The sequence below is a fragment of the Phaethon aethereus genome (assembly GCF_964289735.1).
Source record: "Phaethon aethereus genome assembly, chromosome: 7".
Lineage (NCBI taxonomy): Eukaryota > Metazoa > Chordata > Aves > Phaethontiformes > Phaethontidae > Phaethon > Phaethon aethereus.
In genome coordinates, this window is record NC_138583.1 from 22,497,583 (window position 1) to 22,520,462 (window position 22,880).

Genomic DNA, 22,880 nt, shown 5'->3' on the forward strand with positions numbered 1-22,880 from the left:
TGACAGAGAATGATTTGATCACCAATATGTTACATTTGGTAGAAGACTAAGGTAACTACAAACAGGTACAGTAAGCACTGCATGATTAATCAATACAGAAAACATTCTAAGGGAGAGTGGTGTGTGTAGCTCAGCAAAAACATTTAAAAAGCTGGAGAAGGCACGGTAATAAGTTGTCTTGTGAAAGCTGAAGCTCTTCAAGGCTGTTTCTGACTATCAAAATAGTCAAGAGAACAAGTTCTGCTTATCCGGAGACTCTTTTTAAATATTCATTTCAAAAAAAAAAGAGGAAAAAAAATCCAGAGTGGCTGAATGCACTCTGTTTTGTACTGAGTAGAAACATCTTTAAGTTTTGGCAGTGGGTAGCTGTGATCCTGACTAACCCTGATTACGCTTTCCGAACATGCTGAACTGTTAACAAAGAAGCAAACATTTGTTAGCTTTTTTTGAAGGGCTAGTGAAGTGAGAGTGCAAAGAAACAAAGTACTTTTTCCATTCAATTGTTTTACTTGTAGAGTTCATGCTGGAATTATTCATTAGCTCCATAGCTATATATAAGAAATTAGCTATGACCAAGTAAACAAAACATACTATTAATCAACAAACCTTATATAAATGTTACAAATACAGATGTCTGAGACTCCTAACTTTAAAATAAAACATGAAGACGACAGACAGTTCACTAACACCTGACAAACTAACAAACCAAAAGCTACAGGCGATGCTTATAAGGAGCAAATTCACTCAGTTCAATTGCAAATTCGTCGCGTTTGTAAGATACTTTTTTGTTTTCAGCCTAAATAATTTGCCTTCAGCTCCTAGGTCTACTTTCTCCTTAATTCTAACAATGTTTAGGGCAGGGCAGGAGCACGCACTAGGACCGCAGAGCCTCCCCGAGACCCAACGCAAAACAGCCCCCAGGCCGACCCCCGCCCGGGCGCGACTTACAGCGCTGCTTAAGCACTATGAGCTTCATGGGCGCGTCTAGGCGGCAGCGGCCGGCAGAACCCTGGGCACCGCCCGACGCGGCGCTCGGCGCGGCTCTAGTCTGCGCGAAGCCGCCGCCCGCCGCGTTTGTGCCGGGCCGCTGCTCCCCGCCCGCCGCCGCCCTATTGGCGCAGGGCGGGCCCGGCCCACGCGGCAGCGGGGCCGTGCCCGGGCGACGCCGCTGCATTGGCCGGCACCGGGGACCCTCGCTCCGCCCGCCCGGACCGCGGAGGGCGGGGGGGAACGCCCGCGGCGCAGGAGCCGGGCGCCTGGCAGCCCCGGCCGGGCGGCGCTCTGCAGGCGGGGCGGCGCCGGACACGGCGGCCGCTTGACACCCGGCCGCTGTCGAGGCCCGCCGAGCCGGGCTGCGGCAGCGCCGCACGGAGAGGAGCGGGACGGCGAGCCGAGCCAGAGCCGCCCCGCAGTGCCGCCGCGCCGAGCCCGCCGCGCTCATCACTTACGTGGCCTGTGCCGCCGGCCCGAGTCCATCCTCCGGCGCAGCCGGCATTTCTTAGCCGGGGAGCCGTGGCTGAGCGGCGGCAGCTCCGGGCGGAGCAGCAGCGGGTGCGGCGCCTCCCCGCAGCTGCCGTTGCTCAGCGGCTGGCTCGAGGGGTGGAAGCCGTTCTGCAGCAGCCCGCCGAGCAGCGAGCAGGAGGAGACGGCGGCGGGCGGCGGCCCCGCCGGGGCGGCGGGCTGGGCGTGGAGCTGCTCCCCCATGGCGGCAGCCTCTCCCCTTTGTCTCCCGGCTCAGCTCCGGCTGGGCGCGGCAGAGCCCCCGCTCATGCCGGCGCCCGTGCCCGCAGCTCCGTTCGCTGGGGATGCGGCGTCCGCCCCCCCGCCGGCGGCGGCGCACGGCGCAGGCGCCCTGCCCGCAGCGCGCTGCAGAGGGGCGGCCGCCGCCCTCCGCCGGGGACGCGGCGACCCCGCTCCTCGGGTAACGTGCGCGCTCCCGGCCGCCGCGCCCGGCACCTGTGGGGCTGCGCGAGCAGTCCAGGGAGCGCGCCGGGGCGGACCCCTTCGCACGGCGGGGCTGGCAGCCGGTGCAATTTCAGCTCCCGGGACCCCGCTCACGGGTGCGCAGCGGGCGGGCCTGCTGCGGGCTCACTTGGCTTCGAGGTGTCCAGCCGCACAGGCACGTGACTCGGTATCCGCGTCTCGGAGGCGTGTGTGTGTGACCCCAGGGATGCCTTGGACCTCACACAAAGTTATTTGCAAATCAGTATCAACGTTCAAGTTTTTGTCTACGTTGTCACATGTTTCCTCAACAGCTTAGGGGGACTGGTGTGACCTTGAGTGCATTTGACCTCATGCTCTTTCAGTATTTTGGCTTTCCCTGCACAGCACTGACAATCTTGTGACAGTGATTTACTCCCTTCCTGAATGAAATATTAAATATCAAGTGGACATAAAATAAAATTGGGTGAACTGTGCTGCATATACTTGAAAAGAAACACTAACTGAATTTTGCTCTGCACGTGAAGGTCATTTCTTTATATAAACTGCCAGTCACCACACAGATGATTGTCCTTAAGTAAAAACAGGTCACATAACGGCTCCTCCTTACACCTAAAATTAGTACAGGACACAGACCCTCACTGTAAAACACCTACAAGGAAGGAAGAGCTATTCTAACTGCCTCCAGAAAGTATCAAGAAACTGCTTCACCAGAGCTAATGTGACATTCTCTCCATGGCTTGGCTGGGACCAGAACATTATGTTTAGGTAACTGGGAGCAAGCCACAGAAAAACATGCGCATAAAGCTGGGGAAATGAAAAAAGAGTGTTTGAGAACAACAAGCAAGTAAAATTTTCTTCCTAAAAACCAGTAACCAGTATTCTGAAGATGATTAAAACACTCCAAATTTTCCTCATATCCTAATGCATAAGCAACTGCTGAAATAGCTAGCCCAAAAGCGATTGCCCTGAAGAAGGCAGGAAGGCAGGCAGGCTATATATATATATATACACATTTAGTGCTAGAAGGAGCTGTAGTGCTTACAAAACTGAAATGCTTTGAGAACTCCCTAACTTACTGAATTATGCTTAAACTAAAAGCCAGAAGGCTGTTGCCTGGACTGGCAGGGACTTTCATACCACGTGTTGGCAGTTCCAGGCAGCTGGCTGGTTATGCTTTATGAAACTTCCTTGTTAATTCAGACCTCTTGGGGCATGAGGAATCCTTGCTGCTACTGTCCCCAGCTGGCTATGGTTGTCCCCTTCTCTCTCTGCGACACAGAAACTGCACACAAAACCAGCCCGATGCAGAACAGGGGATCACTCCTGAAAACCTGTTTTCCTCTGCAATTGCAGCGTAACTGGGAGCGGTCACGTGGGCGGTTACCATTTTACATACCCTCTTCATTTTTTATTTCAGAATTCTTCAGCTCTTCAGCAATGTAAACTAAGACAAAGGGAATAAAATCAGAGTATGTTTAATGTATTATGTGATCATCCGTAAGGGTTTAAAAGGAAAGAATGGCATTTCCTCAGGTGTATACAGCATTGCCTATGTTGGGCACAAGCAAACTACAGTGCAATCCATTTGGCATTCAGGGAAAAAGAGCTGAGCTTTTTGCATTAATAAAGTTGAAACTGGGAACAGAGAAACTGTTCATCCTATTCTGCATCAGCTGTGAGCCACAGGTAGAACCACAGCACCGCATTTCATGAACTCATTGCCTGATATAGTGATGTAGACAGTCTGTGCTCTTCTAGTATTCTGCACAGGGGCTAAATTGGTGATGTGAAGATCTCACATTATTCTTAGTATTTAAAAATCTGTAAAGTCCAGAAGAAATGTCACCTCCTCAAAACAGGACAAAAAGTAGAAATAAACTGTCTTGCTACTGTCACAGTTGAGCAGTTGGCTCAAGACCTGCTGCCTGCTGCATTTTGTGGGTTTTTTAAATCCATGCTATTTATGAGACAATGCATCACAGCACAACAGGCTGAAGGCAGGTATTGTTTTTAAGAGGTAGTGCACTGTCTTGCCTTCATACCACATATACGCATTCAGTATGTTACTGACTACTCTATATCCCTTTATATTAATTTCTGTATATTTTATATATAAGTTGTTGCAAATCAAGAACCAGGTGGAACACGCAACAGCCATCAATGAAGTTATGGCATGTATTACAGGTACAGCTTCTAACACTTTGGTGCAATGAAAGTAAAGTTTTCCTCTTCCTTTTATCCTAACTTTCTAAACAAACCCTGTGAGCCAGTTCAGTTTTCAGTCTAATTTGCAAGACAACAGTCCAGGCAGAGGTGCAATATTAACAAAGTTGAGGATGCTTCCAGTACTTCCGATATTAATGTTTACTCAGTATTCTGTCTTCCTTTCTGAACAGGAGTAGGTAGAAACTACTTGTTGAATTTTATATATTTTCCTATATATTTCACTGTAAACCAGCAATCTGGTGGGAAAAGGACTACAAACACATAGTTTGCTGAAGAACCCTGGACACAAACGGACACAGAACAAGTCTGCTCTACTGACTCACTGTGTATTACACATTTGCATAGCAATGGATACACAATCCACTTAATGGATTATTCCATACTAGCCTGCATTTCAGACATCCAGCTTTTTATCCTCTATTTATTTGTTTATAAACACAGAGAGCTGTTTACTCTCTCTGAGTCAGCTTCAGCAAACTAACGACTACCTTTGGTTAAGATACTCTGCCAGAGGATCAAAAGTGCTGTTCTCCAGCCCTTAGAGTTTCAAAACCAATGGAACTAAAAAACAAACTCCCCCCCATGTAAACAAAAAACACTCTTTCAGGTATGTTATCATCAGGCAACCTGGCCTGAAATTTTTAGGAACCTATGAGGATTAGCTCCTCCTCCCTCATTCTGTGGGACTCCCATATCCCTGGTCTGAGACTAAGCTAAAATAAGCACTGAACAGGTGCAGTCCACATGTAAATCCATTCACCAAGAACCAAAAAAATCCTACAGTGCACCAGTGGTGTTATTCTAATTCAAAACCAGCCAGCTACCAACTTTGGTCATACTTTGAAGAGAAGTGGTAATGAGGAACATGTACACATCATCTCAGTTTACACGAGCTGTATTATGCAATGCAAAGAGTGTAATGAAACAGACTTCTGGCATAGCTGCCTGCAGATTTATGTTCAAGGGGTTGCTGGCACTCTGCCATTCCTGTTTATATTTCCATTCAGGTTACTTCTGTGTTTATCCTGTTTCTGTATTGCAGGACAGTCATACTAGTTCTTATTCAATTTTTCCCCTTTGAAAATGAAGCAAATACAGTACAGCTCAATAAAGTAACATAAAAATATTAAGAACATTCCTTCCAAAAAATCAGATACTGTTGATTTGTTTTAGGTATATTCATGTATCACACATATCAAAAGGGAAGTGCCAAGTCTAGGAGTCCAGCATTTCTTCCAAATTTCTTTTCAGAACTGGGAAAAAACCCATACTTTCTTGGCATATGCAGGGCCTTTGGTAGATGCATGTTTAAAATATATTTTAATGCTCTTTTTCCCTTACTTTAAATTGCAGGGCTAGAAGACCAACAGGCAAACGTAACTATATAATGACAAGTGATACATGCGTAAATCAAATGGGACAAAACAGCTCTAAAACTGTGTAGAATTCTTATCTGGAAAATGCAATGACAGAGTATCTTAAAAGGGACCCAAAGTGCTCTAGTATTATCCATCTAATCACAGGAAAGCTAAGCCTTACTATGACAACAGCTAGCTAGCACGAGAATTCTGCTTTCCCCAAATACTAACACATCTGAGAAGAGAAACTGATTGCAGATGACAGAGGAAGTGGAGGGCGTAAATTTAGTCATATGCCTAAATCTTTGCTAGATTGAGGACAAGAAAGATTTTATTGAGACCATCAGTTCCTTCCTATCCATCTCCTGGTGCAGGTTCCTTTCAATTATAACTTCTGTGACATTTAAACAAAACCTGTTGATTTAATGAAGAAAAGCCCCATTCCCCTGAACAGAGCTGAAGCTCATCTCTTCTTCACTTTCATCAAGGGAGAGAAAGATGGAGAAAGGCACACTGTCTGAGCAGGAACTTAGCTTTGTCAGTCTGAACAGCCCTCAGGAGCAACATTCTTTCACTTCATTGATGACAAATTAGGCATAGATAGATCTCCTGGCCCAAGCATGAAGCTGACTGTCCCGGCAAGGCAGTATGAATGCTACCTGGAAAAAGTTGTCTAGACCAGGACATGACTTAGATATCTGACAACAATAGCCAAGTCTAGGGAATAGAAGTCAGAAGAGTACATAGGTGTTAATCTGGTCTTACCAACCTGCCTATCCCTGTGGCCAGACTTTGTAGTGTCCCCAGAGGTTTCTACAGTTAATTCTCTGGCAGTTCTGAGATGAGGTTAGAGATTGTAGTTGCCGTCTTTCATTCCAACTGAAAAGAAGCATGCAGCAGTCACAAAACAGTAAGAACCTTCTCCTCCTAAAACATTCCCTGCCAATACCTCTGTTTCTCTGTGTCCAACTAGACAATTACAACTTAATTTGCAGGTGCATTTACTCTCCATGACTTTAACTGATCCCCCTCAGCACTACCTGAGCTGTTGGTGCCCATCTTTTAAAGGAAATAAAAACCTTCCGTGCCTTAGTTCAGACATTTCAAATAAAACTCCTCAAATTAGTAAAAACTTAAAATCTAGTCCTTGACTATTGCTTAGGAGTACAAGCCAGTGAAGATAATGTAGGTGTTGGAGGCAAATAATCTTTTTTCTATGCCATACTTTCTATTCTGCAGAGAGTTTGTAAAAAAAAAAAAAAGCGAGGTAATGGATTCAAACTATTAGGTATGTAAAAAAAGCTAAAAAAAAAAATCTCATTTCAAATACACTCTCCTTTGCCCCTATCCACTCTATCTCATGCCTAAGTATTTGGCTCAGTCCACTGCTGCTTATCTTTTACTATCAAACTTGAATATACAAAATGTAATTGGAAAACATGCAAGTTCACAATGCACTGATGGAGAAAAACTGCTCATCATCATAAAAAAATTATTGCAACAAGTGGCAGAGCACTTGGTAGAGAAAACAATGGCCTTTGCTCCTGACTGTTCCCCCACAGACAATTACCCTCATGTATGTACACATACTGGTTTTGCTTGGTTGAATGTCTTAACTTTTTTTTTTTCAACTCAGCATTTTTATCTGGTCCTTCATAATGCCATCAGGAGGGAAGCAACAGTTTCAAAACAAGCTCTTTGAAAGACAAACAGAATGGCTGACAATTACAGAAGACTCTCTCTTCCTCATTCAGCACTGCCACATCTAAAGAGGAAGAGAAACTGGTTCTCCTAGCAATGCTTAGCTGCACAGAATTTTTCACTTGCATTGGTCTGTATTCCCAGAGCTTAAATGCTGATATGAAATTCCCATGGATATTAACGATTATGAACTAGGTAACAGCATGGAACCAGACTTTCTATGCCTGTATGTGGAAGAGTTAAAAAAGGCACCTCTCTGGCTAGACGTACATACCTCCAATCCAGACAAAACTGGCTTACACCTCTAACCCAGGAGGCAACTCACAGTGTCCATCAGAGGGTAGAAAGGACACAGAGCATTTATTTTCCTTCTTCCAAAGTAGTCCAGAGATGAGAATCAGTGCAAAATGGAAACACACTACACTTTTGGTATTTCTCCTCAGCTACCTTCAGTAGCAAGGAAGTGTATGTCTGAACAAGCATTTAAGCACAGGGTTAAGTCCAAACACCACAACTAATATGGAGTTAAAGCTTTAGTACTTGAACAGTGTGACTTTGCTTTCAGATAGATAAACCAAAGGTTTGTTTAGATTTTTGATGCTGAAAAAACATTTAATATGTCCTTGTGAGATTAAGCTGAAACCACAGACAAAAAACCTCAAATGCTAATGTTTTTAAAAATATCTTTTTTATCCATGTTTGCAAAGAATAAGAGTCTTGTGTAGGAAGGGGCTGTGCTATAAATGACAAATTTGCTCCTAAAGGCTCCAACTACCTAGTAACAAAAAAGGGAAACAACGAAACATTATGCTAACATTGGGTTGGTTTGCCATAGTTACATCCTCTGATACTTCTGGGACTGGTGACCTTTCAAGAGTAAATATTACTGTGAATAGTCTGTTCTGTGCAATGCATTTTGTTTTGTTCAAGAGGCCAACCTAGAGCTTTCAGGTTTTCACAAGGTCAATACAAACTATGTACACACAAAAAAGAAACACAGAACTGTAATCATAGACTTCTGTCTTCTTATTAGATACATTGTGGGGGAAAAAACATAATAGAAAGTAACTTCTAGGGTCTCTCCTGCATAGAAGGCAACTTGTATTTCACTGCAGGACCCTTAGTGTCACCAACGTATTTATTTTCCTGTAATAAAGCATAATTAATACAAACACACACTTGGTCTAATGGGAATTTATGACTCAAAGAGACCATCTGGGTCATCAAAACAAGTTCTTTGAATCAATGATTAACCTGAAAGGGTCTAAGAAACATATACGCCAAGTACCACGGAGCACAAAAGATCTTCTATTTATCTTGTAATGTATGACTGAACACCTTGGAACCAAAATATTATTTTGACACTCACATATAAAGTCCTAATTATACACATTCTTTGTTCTTTTTAACCCAGAATGGTATATCAGGTTGCTTGATCTCATGAACACTGCTAACCAAATTTTTGTATTTATCCTTAATTTTGACACTGAAGTCAGATAAAGAAGCTACAGAGTTACTTTTGGTGCCAGCCATTTGACACATGGGAAGAGAAAACAAAAACATTGTGTATGTCCTGTACAACAGGAGACAAAGACACCTTTTTTGTTTACAAAGCTTCTGTCTCTACACTGAAAACAGAACTGATAGGGCTAAGACATCAATCTCCTGTACTTTTTGCCTAACTGCTCGAAAAGTAGCAAACACCAATTGATTTGCTTTTCCTCCACTTATAAAATTTACTTAAAATACCGAAGGAGATATGCATTTTATCTTCATTCCATTTCCTCTTAAAAGGAAAGGAAAATAAAAAAAGAAAAAAAAGAAAGAGCACACAAGCCAGAAAGGAAGGTATAGCTACCCCATCAGATGAAGGTATGAGGAAAATACTGCTGCAGTGGTTATGAGGCATCAGCAGTCATGGATTGCAAATATATGACATGATCTAGTCTCCATTCACAGGCACAACTGCAATCTAGTATAAACTGGTATTGATATGCCTGACCTAAAATCTTAAATCAAGCACTATTGCCAGTTTTCAGACCTTAGATCCTCCTAGAATGTACAAACTACACAATGCATACAGAAACCAAGTCATTTTTAGAGCAGATTCATTCACACATTTTGAGGCAAATGAAACAACACTGGATTGACATAACATGACTGTTTTTGTAGGATTAGCAAAGACTACTTAATCAATGAAAATATTAAAAAAAAAAAAAAAAAGAGAGAGATCTCTTTCCTGCAAAGAGAAATCAGGCTGGAACCATAGTTTCAGTAAACTAGGAGGTCTGTGGTTAAAACAAAACACCCACATTTCTCTGCCTCTATTCACCAACCAAGTTTAAACTTCATTATAAGCAGATCGATTTCAGTCACAGCACAGACTGGCACAAGGAAAAAGGAAGAAGCATAACATCGTTCTGAATTTAAATACTTCGCACTTATGTAGTGCTCCCTACCTGCAGATTTTCGACACTTCACAAACTGTGGATAACTGCTCTTTGCACCTCCCATTTAAAGAAACAAAAGCAACAATGATAAAACAAAAAGTAGTGAGAGAGCTGAGAAGGGACTTGCTGACAGGTCTCACCTCCAAACTGAAACCCGAATTTGCATCAGTTTGACCCAAAATTGAAAGTAAAATACCCATGCCCCCGACTGGAAAATTTATTTGCAGTATTCCAGCCATTCTCAGATTTTTAACTCATTTGCCTAGGCAAGGTCAGTGCTGAAATGGAAATCAGAAAGACTTCCGTTTAAGAAACATCAGAATATCTTCATTTTCTTAAAAGGAATTCCCATTTTTCGCAGCCAGTCACAGATTCAAGGAAGAGTTTCAGTTCCCCAGAAGTTGTATTCTCAGCAAAATTGTCTATTAATCTAGCAATGCTTTGGGTTGGACGATTAGCTGTCAAGCTTATATTTTGTCAGACAGAACATGCTGTCTTCCATTTGATATGGCAGGACCCAGGAAAGACTCTTCCTTCATGCTGCTTACTGAAAACAGAATCCATTTAGGTTTAAAAAACAAACAAGCAAGCAATAAAAAAACCCTTGCATGCAGTTTCAGCAAATTAACTCATCAGTATTAGCCTCCTTTGTTAAAGCTCCTTAAGCCTATTAGAAACGTAATTTTCACTACACTGACATTTTGGTGTTCTGCTTGTAAAATTCAGTGAAAATATACCTATTTATCTTTGCATATACATCCACATCAGTTATGTTATTTGGCTGTTACCAGTGTGATCAAAGTTCTACACACACAGGTTACTGACCTCAAAACACACTGTTTGAAGTCCTTGTTTGACATAATTTGTGTTGTTCTCTATATCAATAGTTAGTTCATCTGTTGCCTACTATATTTACAACTGAACAAAATAAAGAGAATAGAAAGTACTACTCAATGCAGTTTTCTTAAGACATTCTTCCGTTTCAGTACGGGAATAATTTCAGCTATACTACCAAATAGCCTACTTCTTAAGAATAAGGATGTATAGGTATCTGCTATGAACATGAATAATTTCTAATGTTGCTAGAAACTTAAACTCGCAACTTAAGAATCATAGTCGAGAAACATGAACATCTCACTAAAATCATTACTTCAGCTGAATATCATTCATAACTATTGCATAAAATTGTGTTCCATATTTTCATTGTATGATGAAATTCCAACATGGAGGTAACATCAGACTTCTTTAGGGAAGAGTGTATGTATAGACAAATGAAACTGGGTTCCCAGCAACCAGTGACACTGAACTCCGATATGAGTTAACGATACAGAGGAAGGACAGGAACAAAGGGAACTGAGGGGGGAAAGGAGAAGATGAGCAACAGACTTGCCTAATAAGAGGACAGAAATCCTAAGCTTGTGGTCTGTGTTCTCTTCCCATCATAGGCAGGCATCAGCATTAGTTGTGGTTTCAACAGATTCGACCTGCAGGGGGGAGGGCAGGGGAGAAAAAGAAACAGAAGAGAGAGAGAGGGTTACAGCCACCACTACAGTACTATATCCATCCCAAGCAAAGACAGCATGGATCTTCCCATCATCCTCATATCAATGTTCTCAATAACATTAATCAAATAATTTATTAAGAATTCTGAGATGAAAAGTTTATTCCTAGGAATGTTCCTGTGATGAGGCTTTAATAAATCACAGTTCCTGGATGGAAAGAAATACATACCACATTAGATTTTCCTTGTCCAAGTTCACTACTGAGATTCTTGGTGGCCATGGCTGCTTTAGACACCCAGTAGCTAGCTATACCATCCACCTAGAACTGAAAACAAAACATCAGATAAAATTTTGGCACGTGTAACACATCCTCAAGCAGCACTGTTACATAATTTTCAGGGTATAGCTACATTTGTTATACCTGAAATCAAGCCTCATGTTCATTTGTAACAGCAGTAGCCATCTGATTAAAACAGTAATAAAACTACAGCATCTCTTTCTGAGTCACTTGTCTTGGATAATTAATTTGCCACGAGCATGAGTCATCCAGTTAGAAATGAGTTAGAGAATGACTCATTTCTAACTTTATACTATTATCCTTAAAATAAAAGGCTTCCTCCCTTACCCCTAAATTGTTGCATGTTTTGGTTCTTTTCACAATGCCAAAATCTGTTTTATATAGAGTATTTGGATTAACTGTTGGAATAATTATCTCCTTTTTATAATGTTATTCACCCAGAGAGATCTTATGGTGCTTTATATATGTGTGTATACTCTTCCGTGCACCCACATATATGGTGGAGTGTGGTAGCATGACAGTACTTGGTAACACGGTACAAAAGCACCTGACTGGAACTGCAGTCAGGTCGTAAAATCTGTTGAAACAGCAAAGGGAAATTCAGATGCACAAAACTGAATTACTAACAGTGGAATTTCACCAGTTACACATCCGTTTTTGCAGAATGGGGTTTATTCTGACTACAGAGGGTCAGATCAGCCAGCACTTGTAACATTCATCATTTCAGTGGAAACCCTTCAGTTTCTTCAGATTTCAGCTGTGAGCAAACCTTAGTAAGGAAGCCTGGCCTGTTTGAAAACTCTGCTTATTCTTGGCTGCAGCATGTTGTGACAACATCAGGGCAGCATCAAATTAAGAACTGTATGCTCAGCTATGTTTGGAAATACTTTCTAAGTCTGCAAGTCTGGATATGCCCAAAGTCTGCAATCCAGCCAGCCACCTGCATATTTGACTCCTTGCTGAAGGATTGCCAAAGATGCAACTTCACAAGCAATTTAGCCAAGCTAAGACTGCCTAACAGAGGAGAAGCAGTCTTGCCCTTTTGTCCCAGTATTTCTGCCTGCTCTCCTGCTGTCCCAGCACCTGTTTGGCCACATAGATCTACTTGCCGATCTGGCTGAAAATAATGATGTAAGAATGCATTTAAATAATTAGCTGCTCCTTAATCCACCGTTTGAGAAGCAACCAAGACTTCATGAGTTTTCATCATCTTTCATCTGCTGATCCACTTTCAGCACAGAGGACTCTGTTTCTCTTCAAGGACTGCAAAGAGCACTGTAGTCCAACTGCATGACACAAATACAGGCTCTTCTTTTTAGGAGTATGACTTCATTCTATGCAGGGCAGAAGTCTAGTGTGTATTAAGCTTCCTGCTTTCTGTTTTTCCCGCAGGATGGCCAATGCCCAGCCTAAAATACTAAAAAAATATAAGCTTAAGAGAAAAAAAAAACACCAACAAAAAACAAGCTCAGACCAAACCAGGAAATGCCCTGGGCCATTTGCTACTGTCAAAGAGTCATTATTTTCAAGTCCTTTAAAAATCAGTCACTGGTTAAGAAATTTGTTTTCTAAATGTTCATTCCTTGCCCTTTTATCATGCTGTAGAATAACTGTTACCCAGTACTAGACACTAATTTTGGTATCAAAACTAAGAGGCTAGTGAAGAAAGCAAGGTTCCTCCAGAGGGCAATTCAGGTTATGGTTATTTTGCTTAGCTGTACCAGGTAGCATAACTGCACTTCCAGAACAAGAATTTATCTTAGGTCTGAAACTATTCTGAGCATTTCTCTCCACTGGCTCTACAGGAAGCCCAAGTTAAAACATCTGAAGGTCAGCAGTGTGACTATCCCACTCCAATTACATTTTCACATGAGTTCAAGGAGAAGCCCTGAGTGGCCAAAGCCATGATGACGTTCCAAGGAACAGTACATAATGTCAGCGAACAGCCCTAATTTCTGAGGTCAAGAGAGACAGTTGACACTTGCCAAGAATAAAAGAAGCTCTGTCTTGGGTGTCGGAGCCAGAAAGATGAGTAATACTACACTGACATACTGTAATGGCTACACTGTAACATAACCTGCTCCTTGGATTTAGCCCATGTTACATGAGCAGTAAGCTTCTTGCTCTTGAACCACATCTTTCTGAGGCACCTTATATTTTTGAGAAACAGAAGTGTCCAGTCTTCTGACTTCTACACAGAACATATATATATGTACACACACACCCCTTTAGTGGAAATCTTTCAGTTTCTTCAGCTATCAGCTACTTATCTGATATATACTTAGATATATCTTGGTCAGTTTCCCTCTTTCAGAATTGCATTACTCTAGTATTACTCATGTATTGACTTCATGTTCCAATTTATTTGTCTTGTTAAGTTTCTAGTAAGATGACAGAGCAACGGTTGAGAATGTAATGAACAACAGAATGTCTTTGGTAAAATTTTCTGGGGTTGTTCCAAGGGCTCTGGGACCCTAAGACAGTGATTTACAGCCTGTATTTTATGTAACAAAAGAAACAACAGTATTCTCAGAAAAAAATAACTCTAAGGATTAAAGCTTGAATTTCTTACACCATGAAGAATTTCCATAAGCAACCTGGAACTGAAATAAAACTTCTGAAAATTCAACTGAAATAAACTCAAACATATGTTTCATTTTAGGAAAGTCAGTCCTGAGATTTTACCTTTAAGTTATGGTTACCATTGTTGGTATTTATACAGCTCTGTGGATGATTGAAAAATAATCAACAACACATGGAGAGAAATAAAGTATTACTAAAAAGATTTGGAATTCATTCCTGGCCCTTAACCTGGAGGTTACAAGCTAACACACTGTCTGCAAAGAAAATAGTTAACATCATGATAACTATCATATCAGTATGGCAAAAAGTGGCAACAGGCCTAGTCCCAGACTTGGAGCTAAAATGACATTATGCAAATATTTGCACAACTTAGGCAAATGTTTAGAAATAAAAAATAAAAGAAAAAAGAGGGGGCGTTTCAGGGAAACAAACAAAATTTGGATACACAGTACAAATACCCTTCATAAAATATGAAATATAGGCAGCATATATAAACATTTTTTCTGAAGTAGTCAATGTTCCTGGACTGTATCTGTCCTTCTGTATCAACAATACTACTCCATTTTTATGTCCACAGGATATAAGGACTTGAAATCAATAGGAAAACTAAGATGCAAGATCCCAGCTATGTGAAAACAGTGGCAAAGCTTATACTGAGTTACTACTTTCTAAGTACAGCAATTTATTATTCCAGCTGTAAAGTAATTTCACAGAATCACAGAATTATTAAGGTTGGAAAGGACCTTTAAGATCATCAAGTCCAACTGTTAACCCAACACCACCGTGCCCCCTAAACCATGTCCTGAAGCACCACATCCACACGTTTTTTGAATACTTCCAGTGATGGTGATGCCACAACCTCCCTGGGCATTTCTAACAGTATAACCCAAGACATCAGTATAATGTTGACTAGGAGGGAAGAATATTACACACCTAGTCAATACCAACCACCAGTCTTCCTGCTTGTGGATTCTCTGTCAAGATTTCCAATTATGTGATTACCAGTAGCTCAAAAATGCCTGGCTTACGTGATTCAGCATGATCACAACCCAAAGTGAGACAGCGTACTGGGTCTGAGTGAGACGGAGTTAATTTTCTGGGGCACATCGCAAATGCCCCAGAAACTATATTTAGCAACCAGTTTATGGAAAAGCCATCCATGTAGACTTGTTCTTAAAAATAAGACAGCATACAATTTAAAAGTAGTCATATTTTCCTGTATAAATATGCTTTCACAAGAAAACCTTTGACTATGTATTTTTTTATTTAAACAATAGTTTTATTATTCATAACAGGTATCTTAAACTGATAACTAACTACATGGTTCACTGCATGACTATGAATCAGTCAGACAAAACAGTTGATACATTTATAGGACAAATACCTGTGTCACAATGTGAAAACTTCTTACCATTTTCTCCAACAAAGGCCACTTTTGCTGTTGTATTGACTAATATGGTATTGTGTTGTTTGGCCTGATCAGCCGAATCATGTCTAAATGCTTCAGCCCCTTTCAGCAATAAGGCAGCAGAATACTCAGCCATCACTAGTGGTTTTATAGCATCTGTTTCCAGAGTTACAGAAAGACCCTAGAAAAGGCAGAATTAAAAAAAGTAGATTTTTTTTTGCCGCTCCAGTTATTAAAGCTTCAGTTTCCTTTGGTAGTAAAACATATATTAAGTACATATACACACACACATACACAAAATATTTCTCAATTAATATTCATCTTGACAGCCTATTAGATTTTACTCCAAATTGGCAGTTCAAATGAGTACAGTATATCATAGAAACAATAACCTCATGAAATTTAACAAGGACAAGTGTAGAGTTCTGCACCTGGAGAGGAACAACCCCATGCACCAGTACAGGTTAGGGGTTGATCTGCTGGAAAGCAGGTCCATGGAGAAAGACCTTGGAGTCCTGGTAGACAATAAGTTATCCATGGGACAGCAATGTGCCCTGGTGGCCAAGAGGGCCACCAACCCAGGTATCCTGGGTTGCATTAAGAAAAGTGTGACGAGCAGGTTGAGAGAGGTTATCCTTCCCCTCTACTCTGCACTGGTGAGGCTTCATCTGGAGTATTGTGTCCAGCTCTGGGCTCCCCAGTTCAAGAGAGACAGGGAACTTTTGGAGAGAGTCCAACAGAGGGCTACGAGGATGATTAAGGGACTGGAACATCTCTTGTATGAGGAAAGGCTGAGAGACCTGGGGCTGTTTAGTCTAGAGAAGAGAAGGCTGAGACGGGACCTTATAAATGTCTATAAATATCTGAAGGGTGGCTGTCAGGAGGACGGAGCCACTCTCTTTTCAGTAGTGCCCAGTGATAAGATGAGGGGCAATGGGCACAAACTGCAGCACAGGAAGTTCCACCGCAACATGAGGAAAAACTTCTTTACTGTGAGGGTGATGGAGCACTGGAACAGGCTTCCCAGAGAGGTTGTGGAGTCTCCTCCTCTGGAGACCTTCAAAACCCAACTGGACGCGTTCCTGTGCAACATGCCCTAGGTGATCCTGCCTTGGCAGGGGGTTGGACCAGATGATCTTCAGAGGTCCCTTCCAAGCCCTACGATTCTGTGATTTAAGAAACATATTTAATCATCATTTATGCTGTGATGATATTAAAAAGCCCCTGTGAGGTTAAGAATCCCATTATATTAGGAAAACATGAGTACAACTGCCCTAATGATCTTGCCTTGAAAAGCTTCCTGTTCATAATAACAAAAGATTTAAATATGGGTTGGTGGGTGGAGAAAATATACAACACACTAATACTGGAAAAAAATCAACTGCATTACTAATTCCTCAGAATTCCAAGCCATTCACTTGCTTTAGTCGCCAAAGCCAGTACAGAACACTATGACTGAGGCACTTCATTACACATGCTTATTAAAGAGCTGTTCAAATTAAAATAACCTGAGAACCTAAGTACACTCAAACACTTGGTAAGCATAATGAGCCAAGACACACAATTATGTCAAGTACATTTTAAGTCTGTTGATGAGAGGTAGAAGGTTCTGATTTTAAAAATGCTAGATCTGACCTCCAAAACGGTGATTAGTTATATTACCGTATTAAAGAGAATAATTGATTTTGAAACTTTTTGGTCTAATTACCAGGTGAAAAGGTTGGTTATAGCTGAAATTATATCTTTAGCTCATCAGAGAATTATACAACAATTCAAAGAGGGACACAAGGAATAACCAGAGGGTTGAGAGAAAAGCAAGAACAAACAGTGATAGCTTTTTTGTCTGTTGCACTCTTTCCAAAGACTAAGTCTTGAGTTATGCAAACTGAACAAAATACATCTCAGTACATATATTCCAAATCTTCTCCTATGTAAGACAATACAGCTCCTGCTAAAGGATTAATGCTATGTTTTCCACGCACAAGTTTTCAAATGAAGCTATGAAGATTTAAAAATGATATGCTGAGCACATGTAGCACAATTTCATTACACAAAATACTGGCATAGGACCAGGTGGCCTCCCTGCATCTATGAGAAGCACACACCGCAGTACCTAAACAAACTTTCTTAACACAACCATGTCTCCATCTGTGAGCCTCCTGTCTCTTCTCTCCTTTAGTGTGAATGACTTTTTAAACAACCATGACCACAGAGCACAGGCAACCCCAACATCTTACTTGCTGGAGCAGCTAGCCCTGGCCCTGGGAAGCAGCCAGAGGCCAAGCATCAAGGCCCAAACCCAGCACCGGGCACTACGGCTTGCCTCCAGCTGCCCATCAGCGATCCCCTCCTCCCTGCCCAGGCTCCTGGCTGGCTGTCTCACACTGGCATGCACTCCTCTTTGCCGGTGGGTCTATGATTCATTTTCCAGACTGTATTTTATGCTCCCAGAGCACCTCAAGGGAGCGGCCTCACGACCGTCAGCAAGCTCCCTCCAGTGACGGTTTCCTCCCACCCCGCCCGAAATGCCGCAATTACTCAGTTAACCAAATTAGCCACGAGCCGCAGCATTTGCGGGCTGGGGAGGGGCAGAAAGCCCCTGCCCGCCCGGGGAAAGGGCCACGGCCAGCCGCCCTTCACCGTCCGCTTCTCTGCGGTGCCCGGAGACCTCCGGGGCCGCCCCCACGCCGTGGAGCCGGGCCCAGCCCCGCTGCGGCCTCCCAGGCCTCGATGCCATCACCTGCGCCCCGGGGGCGAAGCCTCCCGGGGCGGGGAGTGCCCGCGGCCGCCAGCCGCGGCAGCCCGCGGGCCAGATTCCACTCCCAGGCCGGGCGCTTTCCGCTTGGGGTCGGCCCGAGAGCCTGGCGGGGTTGGGGCGGCGGCGGGCGGGCTGCGGCGTCGCTCCCCGCCGCGGCGGCTTCCGCCAACAGGGCCGGTTGGGCCTGCGGCGCGGGGCCGAAGCGCTGGCTCTGGCCATTACTGCGAGCCTCAGGCTCTGGGCCGCGACACCGCGTCTCCCGTAATTATATGTTCGCGTCTGTCTGAAGGCAGAGCGGCCGTGCTAGTCCTGACGCGGGATGGCACACCTGAACATTGGCTTGCAGGTGACCGACCGCCTCTGTGCCACTCAGTTTGAGGGAAAGCTTGAATGTATGCACACTGAACCACAAAAACTATACTGACAAACCCAAGCCATTTTTCTCTTGAGTTTGTGTCTTTAAAGCTAGTTTTGAGCAGGAAGCAAGTCCAACAGGTGAAGAATCAAAAGTCAGCCGTAGAAAAATGATACTGAATGAACTGGGAAATGTGAGACTGAAGAAGCAGTTCATTGCTTAAAAGAGGTTATAAAGGAAAACATACCTATATTACTAGAGAAAAATAAGCAAATGAACAGCCTGTGGGGTCATGAGTTCATAGAATCGGCTGTACATGCATTAGAAAGAACATTTCCTGAAGGCAACTGATAGGAGTGGGTCAGTGAGGGTACCACTATATAGGTTCAAATTAAATGAAAGCCAGCAATGCATCCACAGACTGTGCAAATAACAAGATAAATGACAAGCACTGCCCTGAAAGACAGGGGTAAAAAGGGGCTGGTGTGGCAGAGTACCAAAAAGTTAACGCAACACATCTGCGTGACAAGGAATGGGAGCCTGCTATGCCAGTCAGCTCCAAACAAACCCTGCAGAAGAAGGGCTTTGCCTCCAACCAGGGCGGGAAGGCAGCGCTGTCAGGGCATGGGGAAGCACAGCAGGACCAGGAGCACTGAGGGGAAATGGAAGTACTTTGTTAAGGTTAGTTGAGCACAAAGAAGCTGAAGCCAGTCCTGGTTTACCTGCTGCTCAGATGTGCTGAAAGATGCTGGGCCAAGTCCCAGCAGTGTTGACCATGTCTCTAATTACTTCTGGCAGCAGTGTAAAAGCTCGCTGAGATATGCTGCCTCATAAGGCATCATCTCATCATTCAGATGAGTAGACTATCCACAACTTTTGAATCCTGTCCCAAATATAAGGAACCCAAGTTTCTAAGGGTAATGATCAGGGTTGTAACAAGTCATTTATAAAAAATCTTTTCCCCTTGGGGCATGGCAACCTTGGTCCACAAGTTATAGAGAATTTGAAAAGCAGCATTAATGAAGTTTCAGGGACTAACGAGTTAACAGTTTTGGCAGCAGATATTTTTCTTGCACAAACCACTTTAAGGAGAATATATTGGTGGAAAGCCATAAAGGTTATTTACATAGATGGAGTTTCATCATCTCCCACTCCAAAACAGGCTGGGTTGGTTATGCTGATGTAATGTTTTCTTTATCATGGTTTGTGTGAGGCTAGGAGCACATGTTAGATTGTGTTTTAGTTTGCTCTTTTAGTATGTTGATGGTAGTCCTCTGAGATACTCGTTTAAATTATGCAGCATGTGCAGTATTACAGTTTCAGCAATCTAATATTCAAACAAACCCAAAATATTGCTTGTACCATAAGCTTTGTTATGTCCCAACTTAGCAAGAACAATTTTCTGCAGAAAATAGCCCCCAACCTTTTTAGGAATATGCCTTGCCAAATAGTCTGAGAAGATCTTAAGTTTTACTTTCCAGCAAGTGGAAGAGAACAACTTTCAGGTTTGCTCCCAGGAGCTAATTCTTCCCTTTCTTTGAGAGCCATTCTCAGTCCCCTCCTGGTACGAAAAAGGTGGTTTGGCATTAGGTTAGTTCAGTAGTTTGAGTTCACTGTTCTGTTTGGGATAGAAACTAAGACACTTTTTTAAAGGTTAGCCTAAGTATTAAGAAATTTTTATAAGAGCTTTTCAGTTTTGTTTGGCAAACAATTTAAAATTCAAAGTTGCATCATCTTGTGCTGTTAAAACAGACCAACTCTTGCAACATGGTTTGCACCCGAACTGAAATCAAGTACACATCTTTTACTGATATTACGCTGCCTCAGTTTAAAGAAAGATGGGACTTAAAGACATCATCATCAAAGCAGCTGATACAGGATCTGAGTAGAATTATTCTTTTACAGCTTGCACTAGCTGGCATTCTTTTCTTCAAATGAATGACAAATGTTTGGTTTTGGCAGTTACTGACTACTTTCAAGTTACTTCTCCTTTTATTTCAATTTAAAACAGGCAGACATTCCATATGAAAGTTCAAAGAATTCCTGTCCGAGTCTAAAGAGAAACTTATGGTGATTTTTGTTACCAAACCTTTACATTTCCATAGCCTGATATTCTAGAAAAGGATATTCTGTTTGGCATTACAACACTGTTTCAAAAATAAAGCCAAAGGATTTCTCTCATTGCTGTTTAAGAAATTAAATCCCTATCATGCAAACCTGGTACCAAACAATAATTTGCGCCTGGAGAAGGTTTTAAACAAAGATACCTTACTAAGTATTTTCCATAGCTGTCACTCTGTCAGTATTGTAATCGAGGGTGAGGAACAAGCACAGCCTGAAACTTAAAACCGGAGTTTCCCAATTCAGCTGATCCCTGCTACGATACAGGGCATCTACAGCTTGCGCAGGTCACCGGGCCTCTTCCCTTTCACTACCTGCAAACCGTGATTATCCTGTTTACATGCAGATTGCAAAGCCTCAGCTTGCCTCTCAGCTTTCAAAACGTCTGTGGAAATAGCATCACTGTAATCACCCAGAGTATCGACAAGCTTGAACTTACATGTATCCTTCTGCCAGACCGACAAAGCCCAGGCACTGCAGACGGCGGGGCGGGCAGGTGAGGGCAGGCCGCGGGGCACCCCGGCGAGGCCAGGGCGCTTTCCCCTGGCAGCCGAGGTCCTGCAGCCGCTGAGGGGATGGGCCCTGACGGCTCTGGGTGCGTGCAATAAAAAAAGTCTCAGTAAACACCTCCTCATAGCCCATCCTCATTGCAAAGCCCAGCCGCCACCTGAGAGGGAACCTCTCCCGCACCGCCAGCCAGGCAGCTCGGCCCGGACCCGCCCCGCTTTCACCGCCCCAAAACTACACTTCCCGTTGAGCCTTTCGCCGCCACAACTTCCGCTCTCCCAGAAGGCCGCGCGGCGCAGCGCACTGCCATTGGTCGGATTTGAAAAGAAGCCGCGGCAGTGCCGGTTAGACTGTACCTGTGAGCCGCGGTGGTTGCCCGGGTAGCGGAGCTGAGCCGGGCCGAGCCCAGCTGAGTGTGCTGCTGCCTTCATTCGGCAAGGGTGGGTGGCTGGGCCCGCCCTGCGTGGCGGAGGCTCTCAGGTAAGCCCGTGGGGGTTGTGGGGCTGTTGGGTTTTCGCTGGGAGGGCGGGCGGTGGCCTGGGGGTTGCGGAGCTGAGAAGTAGTGGGATGCCTTCGTGGCGGGTGGTGCTGAGGGCTCCTCCTCTCGCTTCTCCCTGCTGCCATCCTAGTTACTAGCGGTTGACGGTGGGCGAAAAGCCACGGGCGGGACGGGGGTGATGGGGGGTGGTGTGTGAAAACTTTTCGGTGCTGCTGTGGGGCGAGCAGGCCGCGGGTAGCGCCCGGCCCAGGGCCGTGAGGCTGACAAAGCCCTACGGCCATATGCCATAAGAACGGGAAAATAGCGTAAAGCCTTGAAGTGAAAGATTGATATTTGCAGAGCGAAAATTTTCCTTTTTAATTTTTTTAAGTGGGAGGACTAACACTTTATGTTTTATGTAAGCCTCCAGGCTTATTGTTTTGGTTTGGAGCATTTTCGACTCTTTCTTGCGCTGCCTGACAGTGCTACAGTCTGTGTGTACTGTGGCCACACTTTGCTGTGCATGCCACTCTGGATCCTCCTCTCTTAGGGCGTCTGCATCTTTAATCTCTATAGTTATGATAAGCAGAGTTACAATAACATATCCCAGCATACAAGTAACTTTTAGTGGCTACAGCCAGGTAATATACCTGTTTACACCAGAATATCTAGAGTAATTACAGTGTTGTATGACAATGGGGAGACAGATGGGCAGTCAGCGTCTTGGTTATGCATGCTGTCAGTAGGTGAACATTACTGGTCTGGGTGCTGGGCTCACATGAAGACTTTCAGTCCCAGCTTTGCATACACAGCTTAATGTTTGCCTTTTCCCTATTATGTGAAGAGGCACAGAATGAGAGCATAATCTTGACAAATCATGCTTTAAAATAAGCTTATATTTAAAGCAACTAAAATATCAGTTTTCTAACAAATATATTTCCTGTCAAGGCCTGCTAAGAATTTTGCAGTGTGACTTTGTAGCTGATGAATAAGATCATGACAGCACAGGTATATTATTTTTCAGTAGTAGCTTATTCACAGCTCAATGTTTGTTTAAGCTGTGATAATATTTTAGGCCAGGTTTTTCCTGGTTTTCATACAGTTGCTTGACAAAAATAAAAGCTATAGATTAGAAGAAACAAAGTAAACATTGCTGCTTAGTTCATGTACAGCTTTACCTCCTTTGTAGCT

At 43.3% G+C, this 22,880-nt stretch overlaps 1 protein-coding gene across 1 annotated transcript in view; it reads right to left on the bottom strand.

The window, feature by feature from the left end:
• The window catches only part of PANK1 (pantothenate kinase 1), a 28,042-nt gene extending 26,286 nt beyond the window's left edge, over nucleotides 1–1,756 (bottom strand). The window contains exon 1 of the mRNA XM_082002062.1: nucleotides 1,449–1,756. Within this exon, the coding sequence (XP_081858188.1) occupies nucleotides 1,449–1,704 (256 nt within the window). The 5' untranslated portion in view covers nucleotides 1,705–1,756. The remainder of the gene's footprint in view (nucleotides 1–1,448) is intronic.
• Between the last annotated feature and the right edge of the window lie 21,124 nt (nucleotides 1,757–22,880).